Genomic DNA, 21,356 nt, shown 5'->3' on the forward strand with positions numbered 1-21,356 from the left:
CTCACTGAAGGGTTGCGAGATCTGGGGCACTCTCCTAATGTACTCTGGTCTCTGCCCTAATACTTGAAACAGCAGGGCAAGCAGTGCTAGCCAGTTAGCATCTGTCCCTGTGATTGTGACTGGATGTCCCAATGAAACTGATTAATCTTAAGGGGAAAAAATGCAAACCAGAGTGGTAGCCCCTTCAAACTAAATGACAGTATTAAAACTTCACACAACTGTTTTTAATAACATGGGACTTAGATAATAATGTTAAACGCTTGAGCTCAAACACTTGGTTTCCTGTGTTGGCACCAGTGCTAACACTAAATGGTCACACATCAAGCAATTTTACCTCTTCATTTTAAAGAGGAATTAGGAGACAGACACTTAAACTGAAATAAGATCCTGTTCCTCTGTGTGTGAAGATACACAGGGTGCATTTGCAACAAACTCATTGTGCTTCTAGTGTCTCCTTAAGGACACACTGAAGCTTCAGTTGCACTGCAGCAGCTGACAGGTTTTCAGCATACAAATACAGATCAAACAAACATATCTTCAAAGAATGGTGAAAGATGACATTCCAAATGAACAGCTATTCCTGTCCTACATCCCTCAACCTAACAAACACGTCTCCAAAGTCGTAAGCAGAACATATCTAAAGCGCTGTCTATATGAATTAAAGCATTTGTTTACCTGAACAGTTCTAACTATCTGAATATACACTCCAGAAAGAGAACAAGTTAGCTTACTCTAAACATGTTCAGTATGGATTAAGCTAATGCAGTATTCTTCCAAACTAGGTTGGCTATGAACACAAAGTTACAGACCTCAAATGAGAAGTAGAAACTCTTCACTGTAACTCCTTGCACCTCAATCATCCCTATCTATAGTCTCCAGCTCTCTGCAAATGAGCTATAAAATGTAATTTCAGATTTTGGTTACCAGCAACAGAACGTACAAAGGCATACCCAACAAGAGGATGGTTTGGTCATGAAGTGTTAATGTACTAGATGATCTCTATCCCTACAGTTTGACTTCAGAAAATTCAATTGTTCGTGTAGAATAAAACTTTCAGGCTCAGCCCCTAGTAAATAAAAAGTATCCAACAAAATCTGGCAGCCATTCAAAGCCCATATGAATGAAAAGAGGATTTACTTAAATCTGGGACCCCATAAACAAGCATCTCCACCCTTAAAATCAGTCCTCAAACTTTATTTCTGCACACCCAAACAGCAAGGACCGGGAAAACAGTGCCTATGGAGGCAGGAAGATTTTCACCACAATCTTTCTCTAGCAGGGCAGTGCTCTAGAGTGGTAAAAGAGATCAGGATTTCCAGAGTCTGCATGACACCCTCTAAGTGGACAGGATGCATCTTCCATGGTGTTCAACTTGACACATCTGACAAGCATAACATATTTCTATGTGAAAAAGCAGCAAGACACAGGAAAAGGGTTTGCTGTCAGATTAGGGGTAAAAATGGCAAGTACCAACTCTCAGCTGATACATGTACACCTGAAAAACATACCCAAAACTCTCTGCAAAAGGGAGATATTCAGGTCTAGCAGGGTGTGACTCTCCAAGGCTTGGCAAAGCCACTTGTAACCTCACCAAAGTTCAGTATGACTATGAGTGTTTACAAGCACAAGAACTAGGCCAAACTGAGAATGTAAATATTTGGATTCAGATCCCCAAACTTGCCTCTATCTGAACTGCCAACTAAATCCCAACTGCAGACCAAAAGCTCTGAAAAGCAACAGTTACATACAGTTTACAGCACAGACACAGGACTAATACACATGGCACTCAGTGCTGGGAGGAGAAGTCATCATAGAATCATAAAATCAGCCAGGTTGGAAGCGGCCTCCAAGATCATCCAGTCCAACCTAGCACCCAGCCCTGTCCAATCAACTAGACCATGGCACTAAGTGCCTCATCCAGTCCTCTTTTTTTTAACGTCTCCAGAGATGGCGACTCCAACACATCCCCAGGCAGCCCATTCCAATGCCAAATCACTTGTGATCGAAACTGAACTGATACTAAAAATCAATGAAGTTTGGACTGAAACTTGATTTGACTCAGCTATCATTTGGTACATTCTGAAAGTCTGAACACTCCAAATGTTGGTTCTCTGCCCTGCAAGAGACTGAGTTACATTAACCATATCTTAATTACTCAAGACCCCACAGATGACATGCTGGATACAGCACACAGTTGTAACTTTCACATAAACCACATTCTCTTAAGCCATCTAGAGCAAATGCTTCTAGTCTTCTGACACCTATGTTGAAGGAAGTTTTCTCTGGATCCAACGTAATTTATCAACCTCAGTCCATATTCAGAATTAATTTAGGATCCCAAATCTCCTTGAGTTCTCAGCATCCATGTGGGGTTTTTTAAGGTTTACCACAGTTCAGTTGTAGATCAGAATGGCAGACAGATTCATTCAAGAGACCTCTCAGAAACACAGATGCCAAGGGATACACTGTATTCTCAGCTGCCAGTGTTAAAAGTCTTCTAGCCCTAGGTCTCCCTTGTGGCCACTCACTGCGAGGAATCAGAGAGGTAAGCACCTCACCAAGACTGGAGTTTTTAAATTTTTGTGTGGAAGAATATGGACTTAGGCTCCCTCACTCCTACTACCATGAACTAACAAAAAATCCACCCTCTCCCTCTGAAGCGGGAAAAGCACAAATCTGGTACTTTTGTGTTACTCATCTGTGGGAAACATGGTTTTGCTTTCCACTTAAAAGCTCTTCAGCACACTTCACTGTGACCTCTTCACAAGAGGCTAGCATCTTTTCTTTAAATGCCCCTACGCTAAAAATAGTTTCACTTCCTAGGCATGAGCGCTTAGCAGTTCCAGGCATTTTGAGATCTTGCATACCACTTTATTTTTTTTAAACTGGCAACATTTATTTAACCAGCAATTAAAAAACAAAAAAAAAAGTCCTAGCAGCCCCAGTGATTCTTCCCAGAGGGTCTTAGATGTTTATGAAATGCAATGAAAACAATAAAGTGGATAAAATCATGCTATTCCATCAAGTCCTTGGCAAGACTTCCCAACCAAGAATAAATTGGCATGGTACATTACAGTCAGCAGATTACACAATAGTTTATGGGGTCACCAATAATGAGGAGTCACACACTCCTTAAAGAGCTGCAGTATATGTTGAAAGTCACTTGTTTAAAGTGAAACAACAATGCTTGGTCCTGAGCTCCTTGGAGCAAATTCTGGCAGGCATAGCATAAACATGCTGTAGGGGTAGGAATGGACTCAAGGCATCTCTCTTCCCAGAAACTGCACTGAACAAGCTGGCTGGGGGAGTTCAACACCCTGAAGGGAGCAGAAGGAAGCCACATCAGGCACGACTCTTATTTCTGCATACAGAAGAATAAGATTGCCATATACTGCTAGAAGCAGGAGACCCAGAGCCAGTCACTCCATCACCCCTCCCCAAGGAGTCCTGCTTCTTGTTCCTCCATACTCTCAGAAGAAACTGGTTCTGGCATGGAAACAAGACGGCAGTTCCCTGTCAGTCCAGTCACTCTTAACAGTGTAACACTCTTAACAGCAGATAGCTTTAAAAGGTACTCAGTTATATTCTTAGGTAATTTGATAATCACAATTTCTTAAATGTGCTGTAGTTTTCTTAAAAATAACTTAAAGCAAGAGGGAAACAGTCACAGCTCTTACTCTCACCCATCAACCTGGTAACAGATTTCCACTATGCCACCTACATAACCTGATCATCAAGATGGAAATTCAGTTTTGACATTCCTAAAACACACATCATTTTCTCAAATCTCACCTTCAATGCAAGATACTCCTACCTTTGCTCTGTTACCTCACCTTTCCATTACATGGAAAATTTTATTCTACTGACTATATATTAATCATGTATAAACACAACATTATCAAGTCTTAAAAGCAAATCAGCCTCACTTCAATTCTTTCTGTCCTACATCAGCAGAAATCAGACCACAACTAATAGTTTCATCCCTTGTCTTCCACAAGTGTTGATCCTTCTCAGTAATTGTTACTGGATTATTCAATACCTGGCTGAAGTTAATGACTACTCAGAATAAAAAATGAAAGAAAACATTTCCCTAAAATCAGTGCAACAGTGAAATAACGTAGAAAACACTACCATTGACAATGCAATAATACTGTGTGTCCAGCTTCATTTAGCTTGACTATTAAAAACGTATTTGAGTGATAAAACTGAAGTAAACATAAGAAGCAGCTCTCATATGTAGCCGCTACTCTTTGAGTGCAGTGACCCGCTGCTCCTCAGTAAAGCAAACACTTGGTACCAAGCCAAGAACAGTACATCTGATTTTCCCACCATGTGAACTGCTGAAGCAGCTCCCTTAGCTCTTCAGTTAAATATGTCCTGGAATCCTAGGCTTCTGCCAGGAGTCCAGGTGGCTCCTCTACTCTCTTCAACACGCATCCAAACCTTAGAGCCGGTTGGACCGACTGAGAGTGGGTGCTGGAAGGGACAAGGGCCACAGCTCCCCCTCTCTCTTCGGATGAGAGCCCCACGCTCGCCGGGCTGGCTCTACAGCCAGTTTTAGTTCACCCGCTCCCGTCGTGGCAGTCTCCTGGGCCGAGGTGCCTGTCCCCTGCCACCAGTGCGAAGGTAGCGTCCCGGTGGCACGATGGTGGCACGGGGCGCTCCAGCGCGGGAGCACCGACTGCCCGCTCCGCCCCTGTGCAAACACCCCGCGCCCCCCACGGACAAGGCAGGGACCTTTGCAAGAATCGCAGGGCCGGCCCGCACCGGCACGGCCATCGGCATCTCCGCGGTCTAGGGAGCGGCAGGGCTCGGGGAGCTCCGGTCGCCCGCTCCGCTCATCCCCGGCCCACCCCGCTGCAGGGAGGCGGGCGGCTCTCGAGTTGCAGGGACGGCGAGCCAGAGCACGATCTCCCCCAGCACCGCTCCCCGGCTCGGAGCCCCCCACGGCGACCACCGACCCAACAGCGCTGCTCCCCGGTCCTTACCGAGGCGCGCAGGGATGCGCTCCCTACGCCGAATGCCTGCAGATTCCGTCCCGCAGCCCGGGCGGTTGTAGCTTTTTGGAGAAGCTGGGAAGAGGGAGAGAAAGAAAAGGGGGAGGGAGGAGGGAAGGCACTGAGATCGAGGGAAAGAGAAGTATGCAAAGGCAGGAAGTGGAGACGGCCACGGCCAGTGCGGGAGATTAATGGGAACCAGTCACCCGGCAGCCAACAAAGAAACCTGCTCCCCCAGCTCAGCCCGGGCCGGCCCGGGCAGCCCCGGGCGGCCGAGCCACTGCTGCTGCCGGCAGCGCTCGGCCCCGACCCTGCTAAGAGGTGGGCGCCGCCCCCCCCCCCCCTTCAGCCCCAAACCCCAGTCCTGGCCAGGCGAAAGGGAGGGGAACAGGACCGACCGGTCCACAGGGAGATGAGATGGGCAGAAGAGGGGGGAGAACGGAGCCCCCCGTCCGACCCCCTTCCTCCTCTCTCTGCCCTGGCGGAGCGGTACCGCTTGGTTTTCATTGAAAAAGCCGCGGGTGCCGGGCTCCTACCGGCGCGGAGCCGCTTGCCGGGAAGGAAGGAAGGAAGGAGGAGAGCGAGCAGCCGCTTCCTGCGCTCGGGCGCCGAGCAGATGGTTTCCATCAGGGCGCAGGGATAGGCGAGCCTCGGGCGGCCGCGCTTCCCCATCTCCTCGGGGCGGCTCCGAAGTAACGGTACCTGCGGGGAGCGAGAGGTCTCAAGAGGAAGGCAGCGGCATGCCCCTGAACTTCACTCCTGGTGTCTTGGTTCAAACCCAGTTTGCTAGAACCAGCTAGTGACAACAGTTCTTTACCGCTCTGCTGCCTCTGCACCCAGGATGCGGGACAGCCTGCACCAGAGGCTGAGGACGATCCGTGTGTGACACAGGCAATGGATACCTACGCTCCAAGCGGGCCATAAGCGGCACGATACGGGCCAGCTCTCTGGCACGACTCCCCAAGTGCTTCTGCCAGTTGAGCAGATGAGAAACCCGCACAAAAGGTTTGATAGAAGAACCGTAGAAAAGAGGCAGGCTAGTAGCTGTTAGCAGAATTAACTGCACCTGAATCCTGAGGCACTGATACAAGCGTTTATAAAACAAATCACAATATATGAACCACCTGATACTGGGAATGTAAGAAAAATATCCATGTATCCTGCCACTGGAAATACAAATCCCAGCCTTACACATCTTCAACTTCTAGCACATGCTTACTTCCTTACTGACTGAAGTGGAACTGAAATGATGCTCAGAGCTAAGGAAGTGCTTACGAGCTTTCCTACACAAGGATACGTCCCTGAACCCAGAGCCGAGTACTCAGGATAAACTGTTCTTGCCTTTGACCACCTCATTAACAAAATAAAATATATTGTCGTGAGATATTCTGCTCAGTGATGCCACAAGGAAATCCAGTGTGAATGGCCAGCGTTTCACACACCTTCATTCTATTTCAAACGAGTGAATGTACAGGAAATAAGGGTAATTTTCATCTGGATTCAGATGTGAATGTACGTTTCAAAGCAAAAGCTATTTCAGCTGACAGCCTTCTAAGGACAGATGTATTTACTCAGATGCAAAAGGAATACTCTGTCACCAAACATCAAAAAAACGGTGAGAATTTAAATTTCAACACACAAGGAATAGTTCACCTTCTGAACAAGCTGCTGCTACAAGTACCTGACAAGAGTATAATATGCATACGATTTTGTTTCCCTATTAGAGAAGTGGCACGGGGGGGCCTTTTCAAGTGTATTTCACAAGCAAGGCAAAGCAGCAAATTCATCCGCCTCAGCAGGAGACCAAGGATGCAATCACAGAAGGAATGAAGCTCAAAGATCCTCAACTTCAGTTAAGCAGGAACCAGTCCATGCTGGCTGCTTTGCCAGCACATAAGAAAACATCTCAAACATGCTAACATCGCTTTTAACAAACAGCATTTTTCTCTGCCATTTACCTTGCGTTCACACAGACCTCAAGCACCGCAGCAACTGCCTGCATTTTGAGTACCAGCAACCCAACCTCAAGTCAACGTACAAACAGCTTGTGAAAGAGCCTGCTTATCACAGGAGCTGGCTGGCAGGAGCTCAGCAACTGGAAGAAACAAAACGTAAACTAAAAGAGGATTATTTTTCTTTGCCGAACATTCTTGTGGAGCAAAAAACTCCACAACAACGAAGGACCTGAAAAACTGAGGGCTCCTTGTTAGCACCATAACAAGAAAAAAAAAGTTTCTGTGCTTATTTTGCTCTTTCTACTGTCACCTCAGTGCAAGCCAGGTTAGCAGTCACAGGGCGGCTCTAACTCGCAGGTAGCCACAGCCGCTTTCCAAGTCCCTGCGGCAGCTGCGAGCGCTGGCTGCATCCTCCCGTGCTACAGGGCAAGCCATGGCCTCTCAAGCATATCCTGCCCTGTTAAGAAACGCTCCTGAGCCTGAAGCACCTTCCAGGGAGCCAATGTGCTTGTTTGACAGAGCTTATTCGCGGGAGGCAGACATGCTCTCTGCTTTCTCTTACTGACCAAAGTGGAGGACTTCCTTTTGGCGCGCAGACGCAGCAGTAGTTTACCGGCAGCCTGACCTGGCTGCTCATCCCTTACCAACACCCGTTTCACTCGGCCAACCGCCGATACGCACGGTGATTGTTGCTTTGTACCTCACAAGTTTAACGGCACCCCCAACCCGCGCCGCGAGTGCTGCTTTCCGCTGCGGAGACCACGGGGCGCTCTTCCTAGGCCCACTAGCACCAGCCCGCCGACCCATGCTTGTCTCCCGCTGAGCCGCGGCTCGGCATCCTCGGGCTTTTCTCGACTCCTCCCCGTTGTAGCCCGACGGTGACTGCCGCGGAACAGCACCAGGACACTCAGAGAGGTCGCTGAGGGGAGCTCGCGGGAGGCTTGTTCTGACCCCTCTACTGCGACCGGGGCGGCAGCTTTACCGCAGGGCAGCAAATGGACGTTGGGGGAAAAAACCAGACCCTGCGAGCTCTTCGCGGCACCATGTGCTACCGGGCCGGGACTTACTCCGGTATCACCGAGGGGGGCGGAGCCGGGGCGGGGCAGCTCAGCACCGGCGAGGTGGGGGCGCCCCCTAACGGCAGCGGAGGTGGAGGGCGGCTGTGGGCGGAACGGGCCGGCGGCGCGTGCGCACGGGGAGGGCGCGCGGCAGCGCCGGGATGGAGGGGGCGCGCGCGGGGCGGACGGCGGGTTTGGCGCGCGACGTGCTGGAGCGGGCGCGGCGGCGGCGGCGGCGTCCGGCGGGGCGGCTCCTGCCGGCCCCGGCCTCGGCCTCGGCCCCGGTTAGTGCTGCGAACCGCGAATAGCCCGTGCCCTGCAGAGGCCCCGAGTGACTCTCTCTATATTTATTTATATATATATGCGTGCGCGGGGCAGAGCCGTGCTGCGCGTCAGCCCGCCGCAGGCGCTGTACAGCACGCAGCGCGGCTGCCCGGTGCTGCCTCTCCTGTGCTTCGTCCCGGCAAAAACATTGTGCAGGGGTCGGGAGGCCGGTACAAACCGAAGGGAGGCACGATCAGGGTGCCGGTGCCTCTAGTGACCGCCCGGGCATAGCAGGTGCCTCGCTGTGCCCTGGTGGCTGTTGGAAGCGGGGATGCGCGCTGCGCCGTGGGCCACACGTGGCTGTTTCACCCCAGAGACAGCCCCCGGCCCCAGCGAGTGTTCATCACTCGGCACGTTCTGCCGCCGAGCAGCGAGCGGCTCATCACCAGTCACAAAATGCCCTTAATTGCAGGAAGAAGATTCGGAACGGCTCAGCGCAGCGTTCGCTTCCATTGTGAACCTGATGAATCAAGCCACAAAGGAATGCGAGGTGAGGTTTTAACCCCAAACCTGTGCGAAGGGGAGCGTGCCCGATGTGCCTGGCACATGCCTGCTTGAACTATGCCCGCGCTGCAAAACTGCGTGAGTTTTGCGCCTTGCGTGGCAAGAGGTTAGCGAGTGAGCCTGTAATGCTGGCCTAGACAAACATGAGGCATTGGCCAGCATGCATGTATTTGGCTTCGTCAGTGATCCCTGACCAACTGGTACTACCCTGGCTAATAAGCACCTCTGTCGGCGTTTTCCATGGACAGTACCTGTAGACTTTTAGATCTTAGGAGGGGGCTGCTCCACTTCTTGGTGGAACGGCACTATGGTTAGAGCGACAGAAACGACAGGTAACAGCACAAGATACCTTGTGTCAGACAGCACGGAGGCTTGTTACACGTACAGAGCTCTTTCCAGTGCTGGAAGTGCCTCTGCATCTCTGGTGTAGAATGACATTATGACAGAGTAACCTTTTGTTTTCATCACACCGCTCAAAGTGGCCGGTAGAGTCAGTGTGTTCTGAGTGACATTTAAGGGAGAGTTTGAATCCTAAGGAAAGAGATTACTTCATGTCACATGTTTGCTCTGAATTCAGAGCTAACTGCCCAGTATGGTTTAAGCAAACTCAATTTAAGGTGTTATTACTCCATAAGGAGCATGGGCTCAGTTTTTAGCATCACTGTGTCTTTATTTGTGATAAACAGAAGTTGAGAGGTACAACGTACAGCTGCCCAGCTCCACTGCTTTTGTATGGGCTCTGGCTGCCAGGTGTCATTACTGTTGTGGGTAGACAGACTGTGAGTCTGACTGCCATCTCCTTGTGAATGCAGCCTCGCAGCCTGACTGCACCGTTAGTCTCTGAAAACATCTTCACTTTACATCTCGTACAGGCGTTGGGATCTGTTCATATAACATAGCAGGGAGCCCATTGTCCCCAGAGTTGATAACTAAGACCTCACCTAAATGAGGGAAAACAGTCATTCAACACACACCAGATGTTTAGCTCTTAATGCCTTTATCATTTCAGAGCACTGCATACACAGTAACCAGTTAAAACAGGCAAAACAGAGTTTTACAAAAGATGAGACAAAAATGTAATTATAAAGAGTCATTCTCTGCCCTCTTAGGTGTAGTAAAGTTGGAAGGAGCAGTGGATGACTTCAACTTCTATAGATCTGCCCAGACAGTACTGTTTCAGTCATCTTCTGTGGATAAAAATCATAAACAAGGAGGGAAGAGGGAGTTCTGTAAGCCCACAAGTTCATAGACAACATTTCAAACGGCAAATAAACATCCACATCCAAACCACCATTTAGACACTTGACCACAAGTGAGTAAAACTGTGACTTAAGATGAAGAGTTATTAAGGGACCAAAGTTTACTCACATTTCTTACCAAAAGTTTGATTTGATTTCTTTGATTGGTGCCGTCATGTAAAAGAATCCCTCTCACCTCCTGTAGTACAGAGATGGTCTGTGAAGTGTTACCAAGTCAGAGTATTTGATGTATTTTGGCATATAGCTCTACAGCAAACCACAATGCAAGCAGCCAAATCTCGTTGATGCATGTGTAACCTCAAGGAATAAAGCACAGCAGTAGATTTGGAAATAAGAATTGCCATCAGCCTTACTTTTGTAAGTTTAGTCTTGACAGTTGGACTGGATGGTTTTGAAAGTATCTTCCAACCTAATTAATAGGGAAAAAGAAAAAGGCACAGACAAAGAAAACAGAAGTGGAATAAAATACCTATCTTGGAACTTCTTGGTACCTGTGATCTAAAAGGTGACCCTGGAAGAAGTTCTCTGGTGACAACAGATGGCAGCAGAGCTGTACTCAAATTTGCAGTGGTGAAGATTCAAGTACCTTTATACTGTGGAGCCAGAAAAGGGCTGATGTGGATTTAAATACAATTTTCAAAATCACTATGCTACTGCTAACAGCCTTGAGGATGCTTTTACTTCTGCACCAACTCATATTTCAGTATTAATGTGTTCTGCTTTTAGGCTCCTGCACTTGCTGTGCAGAACCAGTTGTCACTGGCTGGGTTGCAAAGCACTTAAGCCTGCTCATATGTCCTGTTAGGGACCCATAAAACTATGCCATCTTCTAGCACAGCTTTTTTTTTTAAGAGCCTGATCAATAGATTCTTACAGAGCATTCTTTCTGATACTGGCATGAATTCACTTCTGATGTATCATAGAGTCTCTGTATGTTCTGTCAGGAGATAAGGCTGACTGTTTTGTCCTGTGGACATCCAGGCATTGTTTTCATGCTCACACAAGAACAAGTCTGTAGCTGTGCAGTTCCACTCTCAACTGTTTAATCTGCAGTAGTTGTGAGCATAGCTTTGATACTTTTCCACACAATATTTTCTGTTTCTGCTTTTGTCCAGAAGTATTACAGCTTTATGGCAGCCTGTAAATACAAAGAACATGAAATCAAACACATCTGTAGATATCATGGCAGGCAAGCAGCTGAAAGTGAGATGGCATCTCAAGAAGAGGAGGTAAGTACACAAGTTTGGATTTGATGGAAGGTTGTTACTTCTCTTACTGTAAGACAATTGTTACCCATCTAGGGCCTCTGATACTTGCTTATATGATTTGATATCATGGGCATGTGGACACCTGGACTGATCTGAACCTTTGGGATGGGCTGGGCAGAATAACTTCTGGTGACACCAATCAGTGTCACACCAGTCCTTTTGGGGAGGGGAAAGTTTCGTGGGAATAAGACCTCCTCTCTCTCAAGGGCTGTGTTTGCCTTTTGTGTTGTACCATTAGAAAACAGTATCTTTTTTTTCTTTCCAGAGAACTGAAGCCTCTGTAGTGCCCAGTCAAGGTCAAACTTGCCAGCAACATGTAAGTTTATAGAATGCTTCAGTTTTGAATTGAAGTACAGCATTTCTTTATCATTTTGCATCAAGTGGGTCAAAATTTGTGATCAGGCGTAGAGACTTGGATGGCACAGAAGATTTACCAGTGGTGCACTTACAATTCCAATGTATATCTAGGTGGGCAGTAGAATGGGCATACAGAGAGAGCTGCACAATGAATTACAAAGCAGAGTGTGGCATTCTGGCATGTAACCAGTTAGAAGTCTACTTTATATTTTTGGCCTGATTCAGAATGTCAAACACTGCAATTAATCACTGGGCTCTTGTGAATTGCATCAGTAGAAATAATCCAGCAGTTCTCCAGTCTCACCTCATTTGTGTTCCTGACACATTCCCTGCGCTGAGGAAAGGCATGCAACAGTTCCTTAGCCAGTTATGCTTGGCCCCCATCTAGCCTCTCTGAAGACTTCTGATCCTCAAGGAGGAGAAAACTTCTTTTAATTTTCAAAACCTAACTCACCAAATCAATTTTGGGAATGTCTAAGCCACAGAAGATGAGACCCCTGAAATCTGTACCAGTAGTACAAATTAGTGGGAGCAGCCCTGTATGGATATTTTCCAAGTTTATGTTCAAAACCATTCAGGTAATTTTCAGTTTTGTGAGCAGAGGTTACAGCATGTGCATTATTTCTGTTGATGGAAACATTAGATAGAATACTTTGATGGAACACTTGCTAAGCTTTGCACTGACAGAAACATTGTACAGTTCTGTCCATAGTACCTTTCTACTTTGAAGAATCTTAGTGTGCTTACATAGCAGCTGATAGCTCTTTTGGTTTTTTACCCAATATTCAAAATGTTTGCTTTTGTGGGAAGTCTGAGATGACTAACCAGTAATGAAACCTTGCCCCCCTGCCTCCCCTACAGACCAGACAAGCTTCTGAAGACATCTACATTGAAGTTTCTCCTGGCACCTACTCTGTCACAGCAACCTCAGAGGATATGGTGCAGCAAACCCATGTGGTGGATGTCAGTGCAGGACAAAGTATTGATCTAACTTTTGTTCTATGATTTTTTTTGTCTTCTGGCAATCACAAGAATAAATACAAGGCTGTATTAATGCATGTAACAAACTATGTATATCTTATTAGCACTTTACTAGTATCCTCTTTGGGACTTTATTTTTATGGCCTGTATATTTGTTTTCTACTTAATGCAATTATTTGCAGCCCACTTTGTACACTGGTTTTATACATACTTGTATGTTGTATGCCTTAAATCCAATTATGTGGCTATAATTCCAGGATTTTTATGCTTTAATGAAAGATACAATCAGTGGAATAAAATACATAATTTACTCTTTGTGATGACAGTGTCTTTTATATTATCCTCAGACAGTGTCCATGTCATATTCATGACCAGAGAGAGCATGGTCCATGTGGTGTGAATGTAAATGTACATTAGCTTCCATGGGCTGGCACTGATTTTAGAGCACCTCTCCTATCTGTACTTTCGTTATTCTGATACAGAAATGCAGTGCAATTCAAATTCACTATCTAGGACCCCAATTCAAGAAGGTGGTTGAATATGTGTTAGGTATTCAGCATAGGCACATAAGTGTCAATAGTTTAAGTCCTGTGTCTTTTCAGGGTCTTGCCTAGGCTGACTAGCAGGCAGCTGTCTTCTTCAGTAGGCAGTTGGGTAGACTGAATTGTCTACTGTTTCCTGCAGAGAAAAAAAACACACTGATGAGCAACTGCACACTACAGCTTCTGGCCAGGTCTATATGCTTTAAACATGAGCAGTCTCATCAACTAGACTCCCTGGATACATAACTCTCCTGAAGGAGCAGGTTGCACAGTTAGCAGGTTCCACATGGCCTATAGACATATCTGTAAAATTCAGTGACTTGAATGCTGGAACTCTTAAGCATGTTGTTGTTTTTATCTACAGGAGCAGGTCCTTTAGCCTCTGGCTAATTTCTCTTCTGCTTTAATCCTGAAAAAATATTTTCAGCTGTCAGTATGTATTGTTTCTGTGTTCCTTTTGGCTTTCTCCAAAAAAGAAATCACTATGCTGAATTCCTCTGTCTGACTCCAGAGAACTAGACAAATTGGAGGTTTGTTAGACCATTGCTGTGCATCTGTTCAGGGTTTTAGTGCTCATACTAATTTGCTTTATCTCTCTAGAATGGTCAAGTCCAAACAATTAGGTATTTAACACTTTGGAGTAAAAAATGTGGATGCTGAAATTCAACATAGTTTGAAATAAAGTTTATCATTCGTTAAAATTACAGTTGCCCATAAAGATACTCTCCTGAGATGGTATCTAAATCAGATTTTGATTTGCTTAGTAAATGTTTGTGAACAGTTTACCTGAAATTCCAGCTCCTGAACTTTATCAGTTGTACATTTACTGAATTCTGGTGGATCACATCTCTCTGCTTTGCCACAAGTGAGTGCAGTTAGTTTTTCTGTCTGTCCTCTTCTGACATAGTCTGTATCATCCATTTTGCTGTTTCCTATGCAAGTTACCCTACATTTATCATCTGACTCTGTTTCCTTTCTTGCTGTTTTATATCTTTGTTTTTCTGATGCCTCTTCCTGGAGGACAGAAAACAAACCCCTTGGAAACCTGAGCTTTAAAAAAACATCAGTCTCTTTTTAACTACAGCATTCCTGGCTGTGAGATAGATTCCTCTGCCACATGTAGCTTTAAGAATGGTACCATTTTTGTGCTAATATAAACTTCCCTGATAAAACACAAAACTCTACAATAAACCCAACAGATTTGCAGAAGCTGTTAAGGCTTTGATTAAAAGCTTTGCACCTTACAAGTTAGGAAGATTTTTATGGTGACTACAGTGGGAGAGCATTAACCCCACACAGAGTACCTCTTGGAAGCCTGCCCTCTAGCTTTGCTTGTTTGTTGCAAGTTATTTCTGGTGCAGTCTGTGTTAAACGATAAAACTGCTTCAGCTATCTGAAGGAACAGCATTGTATCTTCAGGGTTTGAAAGCACCAAGGGCTGTTTTACAGGAAGAAAAGTGTGTTGCTATAATCTGCAGCACCAGGTTGCATCCACTACTGTGATTCATGCTGCCAGGTTTAGTTTTACCGAAAGGCAAAGCATGTCACTTCAATGCACAGCTGGGACACTTTCTAATGTAGAGCATGTCTGCCTGGAGCTCCAACCTGGCCTAAAAAAATCCTAGGAAATCAATTACAAAGGTGTGATTAGTTAAATAACAAAGCAGGAACCATACAGTTAGTAAGTAGGTAGGCATCTGCTTCAGAGCCATGTCTGTGATTGTGAGAATACAATATATACTCCAGTGTATTCTCTGTTCACTAAGGCATGTCATTAACAGATTCATCTTCTGAATCAAATTCTGCACGTTTAGCACATCCAAAGTGTTGTTCTTAGTCAGCTCAGGAGCAAGAGCATGAGGTACAGAGGAGCTAATGTTTGGTTTCTGAGATACAATTCATTAATTATACACCTGATGCTCTTGTGCAGAGCAGCATTTTCTTCATCCTTCCATTCTCTTTAATCTTCCTCTTCCTACAAACCTTTTCTTGGTTTCTGTTGTTGGGGGGGTGTTGATATTCATGTTCTGATTTTTTTTTTTAACCCAGTTTTTCTAAAGCAGGAGAAGACCATGGCAAACAGAAACCAGGCCTAGAAACCACAGTGTTGTCCATGTTCCTAGCTGTTATACAGTTTGCTTACTCTGTATCCCCCAGCTTCAGGGTGGGGATCTGCTGTTCAAACTGCTTGCTCCTTGTGAAGCAGCAGGAGAAAGTAGTACAGACTGTTTAGCAAAAATCTGCTTTTATCTTTTAGAGATGGAGACCATGACTGTCACAGTCTGACTGGCATGAGCCCACTACCTTTCCGGATTCAATCTTTTCTTGATCTTTATCACATCTGTCCATTTCCAGGGCCACTCATGTAGGTCCCTGCTTCCCTGGGTTGATGTCATTGGGTACTTGGCAAGTTTCTGAATTTAAGTATGTGTTATCAAGTACTCACACAGTTACTGACATCATCTTTTCCATTTTACCAAGCAGCTTCAGCCTTCCCTTAGGGTTTTGGGATTTTTGTTTTGTTACAATTAGTGATGAAGTTTTCCACCCATCACAAAACTGGTAGATGACCTTAGCAAGCAGTTAAGTTCCAGAGGATGTATTTCTCTAGCTAACCTCCAGACCACTAACAAGAATATTTCTTACACACACCGTGTGATTACATAAATACAGTATTCATGCAGATTACCTTACCCTCAACAACAGCTTCAAGTCCTGGTGCCTTGCAATTTCTTCCACTGAGAGCTGCCCTCTGGGAGACTGCTCAAATGTTTCAAACAGTGCACTTTGATTAGCTGAAGCAACACCAGACATGTTCCCAGTAGAGAGGCCTTTGGATTCCATCTTAACCTTTGCACATGTGCTGCTGCAACTGGGAAGTCCTGGGAAGGAGTTAAATTGTATTTAGAAGTGAAACCAGAACTGAAATGGAGAGTCATTCACTTGGGAACAGAGAAAAATGCAATCTAAGCCTGAAAAGAATTCTTTCACATTATTCTGCATGCACCAACTGTAAAGGTCAATGGAGATGTTAGCATCAAACATAGGAATAGGAGGGGGAGCAAACTCAGAGAGTGTTATCTATGCCTCCAAATGAAATTCACTGTTCCTGTAGTTTTCCATTGGACAAGTTGCCAGAGGAAGACCTGGCATGCAGGATAAGGCAGCAGAAACATTGGGAAGGGGCTGTATTGTAGTTGATATGCAAATATATAGTATTTATAGCAATCAACTGCAGGCAAAGCAACTGCCCAGATGAAATAGGCCCAGAACACATTTAGGGTTTTTCTCTCTGGCTGCTACTTCATTGCAAGGGTCTAAAAAGGTACCTGAATCACTGGGATGGGACTTGTGGTGGCTTCTTTTCCAGTATTCCCCGTTGGGTCTTGCAGAATCCTTTATCCTGGGCTTCTCAAGAAAGACAGAGCCTGTGTTAACAACACTGTCCACCACACTGCTCTTAGTGGACAGTGGCTTCAGGTCCAGCTCTGAATCAGAATAGTGGGGAGACACTGCCACGTCTGCTACTGCTTCTTGGTTTGGGTCTTTCAGTTCTAGAAGGCATGGAGAGGGCTTGCTGCTGGACTCTGTTTGTTCAGTTTCACCCTGAGAGGCCACCGATCTGGATGGCAGAGGCCACCAGGTATCAACACTGTGTTGGTAGCAGCAGTTCTGTCTTTTATATGCTAAGGAACAGCATACACCATCACAGTGACAGTGGAAGTGTGGCCAGCAGGGTGAGCAGAGCAAGCAATGCTTGGCAAGCCTATGCACAGCCCTAACAGGAATCAGGGCTGGTTTAAGACTGCAGGATAAAATACAAGGTTTGGTGTCGAGACTTTCTCTGGTCTTCACCCTGCTGGTGAAGGGCATGTGGATCATCTCTACAATCCTCTCCCACAGCCTAGGAGGGATCCACAGGGCAACACCTCGTGGGAGTTTCACTTTCTTTCCATTCCAGAACTGGACCGTAACATCTTCATCTTCTGAGGCTGCCAAGGGAAAAAGGAAGCAGCCATCTAGGCAGTGGATATACAAAGAGCAGGCTTTCTCCTCCTGCCAAGAAGCTGTCACCCCTCTCTAAGGTACTACCTCACAGAAGGTGGAGTGGGCAGCTAGGGCACTATTGGTGTGACAACAGGCCTGGTAGCATCTTCCCTCTCAGTTTATCATCAGATGAAGAGGCTGAGCAGCTTTTGTTGCAACTGCCAAAGTCAGCAGTAAGGCTTTGAGAACAGTGTTTTGGTAAGTCAGTGGAGCTTGACTGTCAGACATGGGGAAAAATGAATGAACTGCTGAATTCTCCTATGTTTGAGTGATAAAATCACCCCCAGGTGTACCATTTGGTACAAATGTGAACATTCAAGGACGGGTGGGTGCTTCCTGAGAGCTGCCTCACTTGTATGCCTCGTGAAAAGGCCCCTGTCCTATACATGGCAGACACAGTCCCATCAGAACAGGCAGGAAACAGCACAGCCACAGACAAGGAAGATGACATTTTTATGGGTCACAATTTCCTTAGGCTTAGCCCAGTGAGGTGACATGTAGATACCCATCAGCAAGCCTCCTCAGCTCCTGCAAGTTTTAAGCTACACTAGACTGTGGTCTGCACTGGTGTTTCTTGGGCAGCAGAACTGGGACAGCAGTGTCATGACAGTCTCACTCGTTCTGGAGCAAGGTGAGAAGGACGAGGCAGCATCTTACTTACCTCGTAAGGGGTCCCTTGTTTCAATGCCCATGAGGACACTTCCTGGGCTGTACCTGACCATATCTGGCTCCCAGGGTGCCAGCACTTTGTCTCCAGGGACTAAGGAGTGCTTCATCCCATTCACATATTCCAGGATGTCATCCTTCGCTGTTTTTTGCACACACACTGGATGCCTTCCTCCTGACACGAGTGCTTTGGCAAACTCTACCAGAAACGTGCCTCTTTCATTCTGTTACCAGGAACAAAATCACATTTCCTCTGAAAAACAGTCCATAATGTGTCAGGTCATGTAACCTTCACCAGGAAGACATTCTGTGGCTAGGTCAAAACACCGAGCAAGCCTGAACAGTAACTACCAGTGTGTAGCATTTGAGACAGCCAGGAATACTTTGGTGAGGCTCATGAGAAAGCAGGCTGAGTGAAGCATACATGCAGATTCAGTGCTGCTAGGATCTGTATTTTCTTCCCCTAGAGAAAAAGCTATAGAGTGCAACTGGATTTCACAAACCTCCCTGTGTGCATCAGATAAAAAGGGAGACTGAAGCTGTCCAGGCTGTTCTTTGGTCACATCCAAGTCCTTCTTCTCTACATGCAACACAAACTCTGCTTCTTGGGAGGGGTTGCTGAGAATTTTTATTTTCTTTTAACATTCAGGCCTGTCAAGAGGCTTTCCATCACCAGAGGTACTTCCCTATGCTTCAGAAAGAATAGCTGCTTTTTTTCTGTTGAGTTTGAAGTGCTAACAAACTAATGAATTAAAGCTTTCACTAACATTGCTGAAAAGACACCAAGCCTTTAGTCTGTAGCTGACTCAAGCTGGAAGTGTGTACATAACACACGAGTGCTTTTCCTGTGTTGTTGATGGTTGTGTGTCTACGCACAACAGTAGCTGGTACACTGCTCACACTCTCTGTCTGAGCCTGGCTCAATGCCTAGAGCCAGCAGAAGGAGAGGGCCCCTTGCAAGCTGCACAACAACACTGCTGTCACCAGGAACTGGCAGCCTGGGAGGCACCCATCATCTGCACAAGATGAGGATTCCTGAAGCATGCCAGCTCACTCCTAGAAATGGACTCGGTGAAGGCAGCTGAGCAGAGGACAGATTTGATCAGTGTTAGTTTGTTGGTGCCTGAAGCTGTGCTGCATGCAAGAAGCTCACCCAGCAAGGCGGCAGCAGCAGGTGAGGACAACATGGAATCAGGCAAGTTGGGAGCATTATGAGTCAACACAGCCACAAGCATTAGCTGTCCTGATGATCTATTCTCTAATTCATGCACCAGCTGAAGTCAAAACAGTTGTTACACTAAGCTTAGGTGGTGCATGAGGGCTGCTGGTGGACTGGACACCTCCTTAAGTGTGCCTGTGACTACCGCACAGCAACTGGTACTCACCTCTGCCTCCTCTTTTATTGTACCACGATAATAAAATCCATCCTGTTCCCCTCTCACCAGCACAGGGACATTGCTGCCTAAGCCCACTGATTTCCCCAAACTGCTCAGCCTCTTCTGTGCAGGGCCAGGGCAGCAGAGACAGTGGCTAATCCGTTGACACCTTGAAGGAAAGGAAATGCATCAGCACTGGGAGAAACAACTTCTGTAACTCCTTAAAATAAAACCCAACTCAAAAATACTGCAAGACTTAAGAACTGCATCACTCCACCTCATTTTGCAGCAGACCCACAGGCCAAAGCATACAAGAAGAAACAGAGAACTTAGCTGTGCTGGGACAATTCCTTTCTCTCCGATTAAAAAATTCAGATTTCTCTGAGTTTGGGTTTAGGCAAAATGAGCCAGGAGTACACTGGAATCCTGAGCCAGCATTGCCTGCACTAGCCCCTTTGCTGCCTACACAGCAAGCCAAAGCATCCCTTAAGGTCAGGAGAAAGGATCCATCTCCAGCACGGAGCAGTGTGTAGGTGTGCTCGAGCGTGCTGGAGCTGATGGTTTACAGTGTGGCATTCAGGAAATAACAGAAGAGTGGAGAAGCAAACAACAAAATTGCTGGTTGACAACAGGTTTGAGTTCAAAATAAGAAAAATAATCCCCTGTCACAAAGCATTAGAAACCTGTCACTGAAGACAGCTGCTAATGGGAGATACTTTGATTTATCCAAATAATACCAAAGGAATGTTTCTTTCTTAGGAGGTTTACTCAGGCTTTGCTTTACATAATCTCCAGGGTAGCAAATCACTTCAGTTAATGCCATCTACAAAGCTGCCAGTGCAGGGGAGGGGAAAGCTCAAATGCTGTTCAAAGTGCTAATTTATTAATCTGACAGAGCAGCTTGTTTTATCCTGATAGATATCCTGAGAAGTGGTAAATCACAGACTCAAACAAGAACTTGATTTTACCTCTGGGGGGTGAGTGGCTCGGTGATCCAGGCAGGATGTGCTACAGAGGAGCTCCTGCAGCAGGGGATGACAGCAGGTACCATGCTGGAGCACCAGCACTTGTGCAGAGCGAGTGTTGCGCTGCAATACTTGCGATCCATCGGCAGCAACCCTCCCAAATGAGCCATTCCTGCACAAGTACTACCGGCAGGAATCAGCTGTGATCTGTCACCAGAAAAGAGACAACATAATGATATTTTCCAGCACAAGTAAATGCTTTCCACTGTGCCTCAAGAACTCAGTAGATTTTATTATTGTGTGAATATAATTATTTCAGTGTGTTCAGACTGGCATTTGGTCAGATTGAACCTGTACCACTGACTTCAGTGATCTTCAGTCACTCAGAAATCCAGACCTGGTGGAGGGACAGAAAACACTCAAGGAAAACAGAAATGCTATGAAAATTCCCAGGAAAGCAGTAACCAAATGTTACCTGTTTTACAAGCTGAGACAGAAACTACAGCTCATGTTGTCAAGCTGAGGAAAAGTGGCAGCTTCTGAACGTGATGGTAGACTGCAGGTGCCTGTTACTTGTTTTATTTATAGTGATGTATTAACAGCAAGTATTTTGATCTTTCAGCTGTCCTGTCATGTTTTCTAACAGTAGGATTAAGGCTTGCCATGAGAAAGAATTAGATTTGACAAATTATAACTATTCAGATGCTGTCAAACTAGGATTGATGATGTGATGCTGCCTCTAGTAAGCTGACAAGACAAAGCAGCAGATGAGCTGACAAGCTTCCTTTTTTGTTTTTCCTTTTTGTAACATTGCTTAGAAGTGTTTAGTATGCTTAATTTACTTTACAAAACATAGTTTAAGCACTCATACTAGGTGTAAACCTTATTTTGTCTCCTATCTGAAAAATATGATCTGGGAGTAATTTTTGTGAGGACTCACAGATATACACAATGCCAGAAAACTAGCAGACCAAACCCAGCAAGAAGAGTGAGTTAACTGCAGCAAAACGTGGTTTTAAGTCACCACTCAGCACAATACATTCCCTTGTTTCACAGC

General features: G+C 45.9%; 3 protein-coding genes across 7 annotated transcripts in view; 1 reads left to right on the forward strand and 2 right to left on the reverse strand.

Moving 5' to 3' along the window:
- Nucleotides 1-8,062, reverse strand: part of DENND2B (DENN domain containing 2B) — a 128,191-nt gene extending 120,129 nt beyond the window's left edge. For 2 of the 5 annotated variants that reach the window (XM_064163686.1, XM_064163689.1), the window contains exon 1: nucleotides 7,653-8,025. The gene's annotated coding sequence lies outside the window, so the exon portion shown is untranslated. Of the gene's footprint in view, nucleotides 1-4,988; nucleotides 5,227-7,262 lie in introns of those variants that run through there. The other 3 variants (XM_064163687.1, XM_064163688.1, XM_064163690.1) reach the window with 3 other exon arrangements.
- Nucleotides 8,063-8,171: 109 nt separating this feature from the next.
- AKIP1 (A-kinase interacting protein 1) lies at nucleotides 8,172-13,014 on the forward strand. The gene is made up of 5 exons (XM_064163693.1): nucleotides 8,172-8,294; nucleotides 8,747-8,824; nucleotides 11,213-11,326; nucleotides 11,631-11,681; nucleotides 12,584-13,014. Exons 1-5 carry the CDS (start codon nucleotides 8,172-8,174, stop codon nucleotides 12,725-12,727), a joined length of 510 nt encoding a protein of 169 aa, XP_064019763.1. The 3' UTR covers nucleotides 12,728-13,014.
- On the reverse strand, nucleotides 12,987-20,469 carry C24H11orf16 (chromosome 24 C11orf16 homolog). Its single transcript, XM_064163692.1, has 7 exons — nucleotides 20,303-20,469; nucleotides 19,344-19,503; nucleotides 17,954-18,182; nucleotides 16,575-17,237; nucleotides 15,940-16,127; nucleotides 14,032-14,259; nucleotides 12,987-13,381 (listed from the first exon to the last, which is right to left on the reverse strand). The coding sequence occupies exons 1-7, from the start codon at nucleotides 20,467-20,469 to the stop codon at nucleotides 13,343-13,345; spliced, it is 1,674 nt and encodes a 557-aa protein (XP_064019762.1). The 3' UTR covers nucleotides 12,987-13,342.
- Between the last annotated feature and the right edge of the window lie 887 nt (nucleotides 20,470-21,356).

This window comes from Pogoniulus pusillus, chromosome 24 (genome assembly GCF_015220805.1).
Source record: "Pogoniulus pusillus isolate bPogPus1 chromosome 24, bPogPus1.pri, whole genome shotgun sequence".
NCBI lineage: Eukaryota > Metazoa > Chordata > Aves > Piciformes > Lybiidae > Pogoniulus > Pogoniulus pusillus.

Excerpts from the sequence above, each read along its gene's own strand:
- AKIP1 (XM_064163693.1), top strand. The coding sequence starts at position 8,172 with ATGGAGGGGGCGCGCGCGGGGCGGACGGCGGGTTTGGCGCGCGACGTG. Across the intron at positions 11,327-11,630 it reads TGGCATCTCAAGAAGAGGAG|AGAACTGAAGCCTCTGTAGT; the intron begins GTAAGTACACAA and ends TTTTCTTTCCAG. Across the intron at positions 11,682-12,583 it reads GTCAAACTTGCCAGCAACAT|ACCAGACAAGCTTCTGAAGA; the intron begins GTAAGTTTATAG and ends CCTCCCCTACAG.
- C24H11orf16 (XM_064163692.1), bottom strand. The coding sequence starts at position 20,469 with ATGGCTCATTTGGGAGGGTTGCTGCCGATGGATCGCAAGTATTGCAGC. Across the intron at positions 18,183-19,343 it reads CAATAAAAGAGGAGGCAGAG|AATGAAAGAGGCACGTTTCT; the intron begins GTGAGTACCAGT and ends TCCTGGTAACAG. Across the intron at positions 14,260-15,939 it reads ACTTGAAGCTGTTGTTGAGG|GAAGAGGCATCAGAAAAACA; the intron begins GTAAGGTAATCT and ends TCTGTCCTCCAG.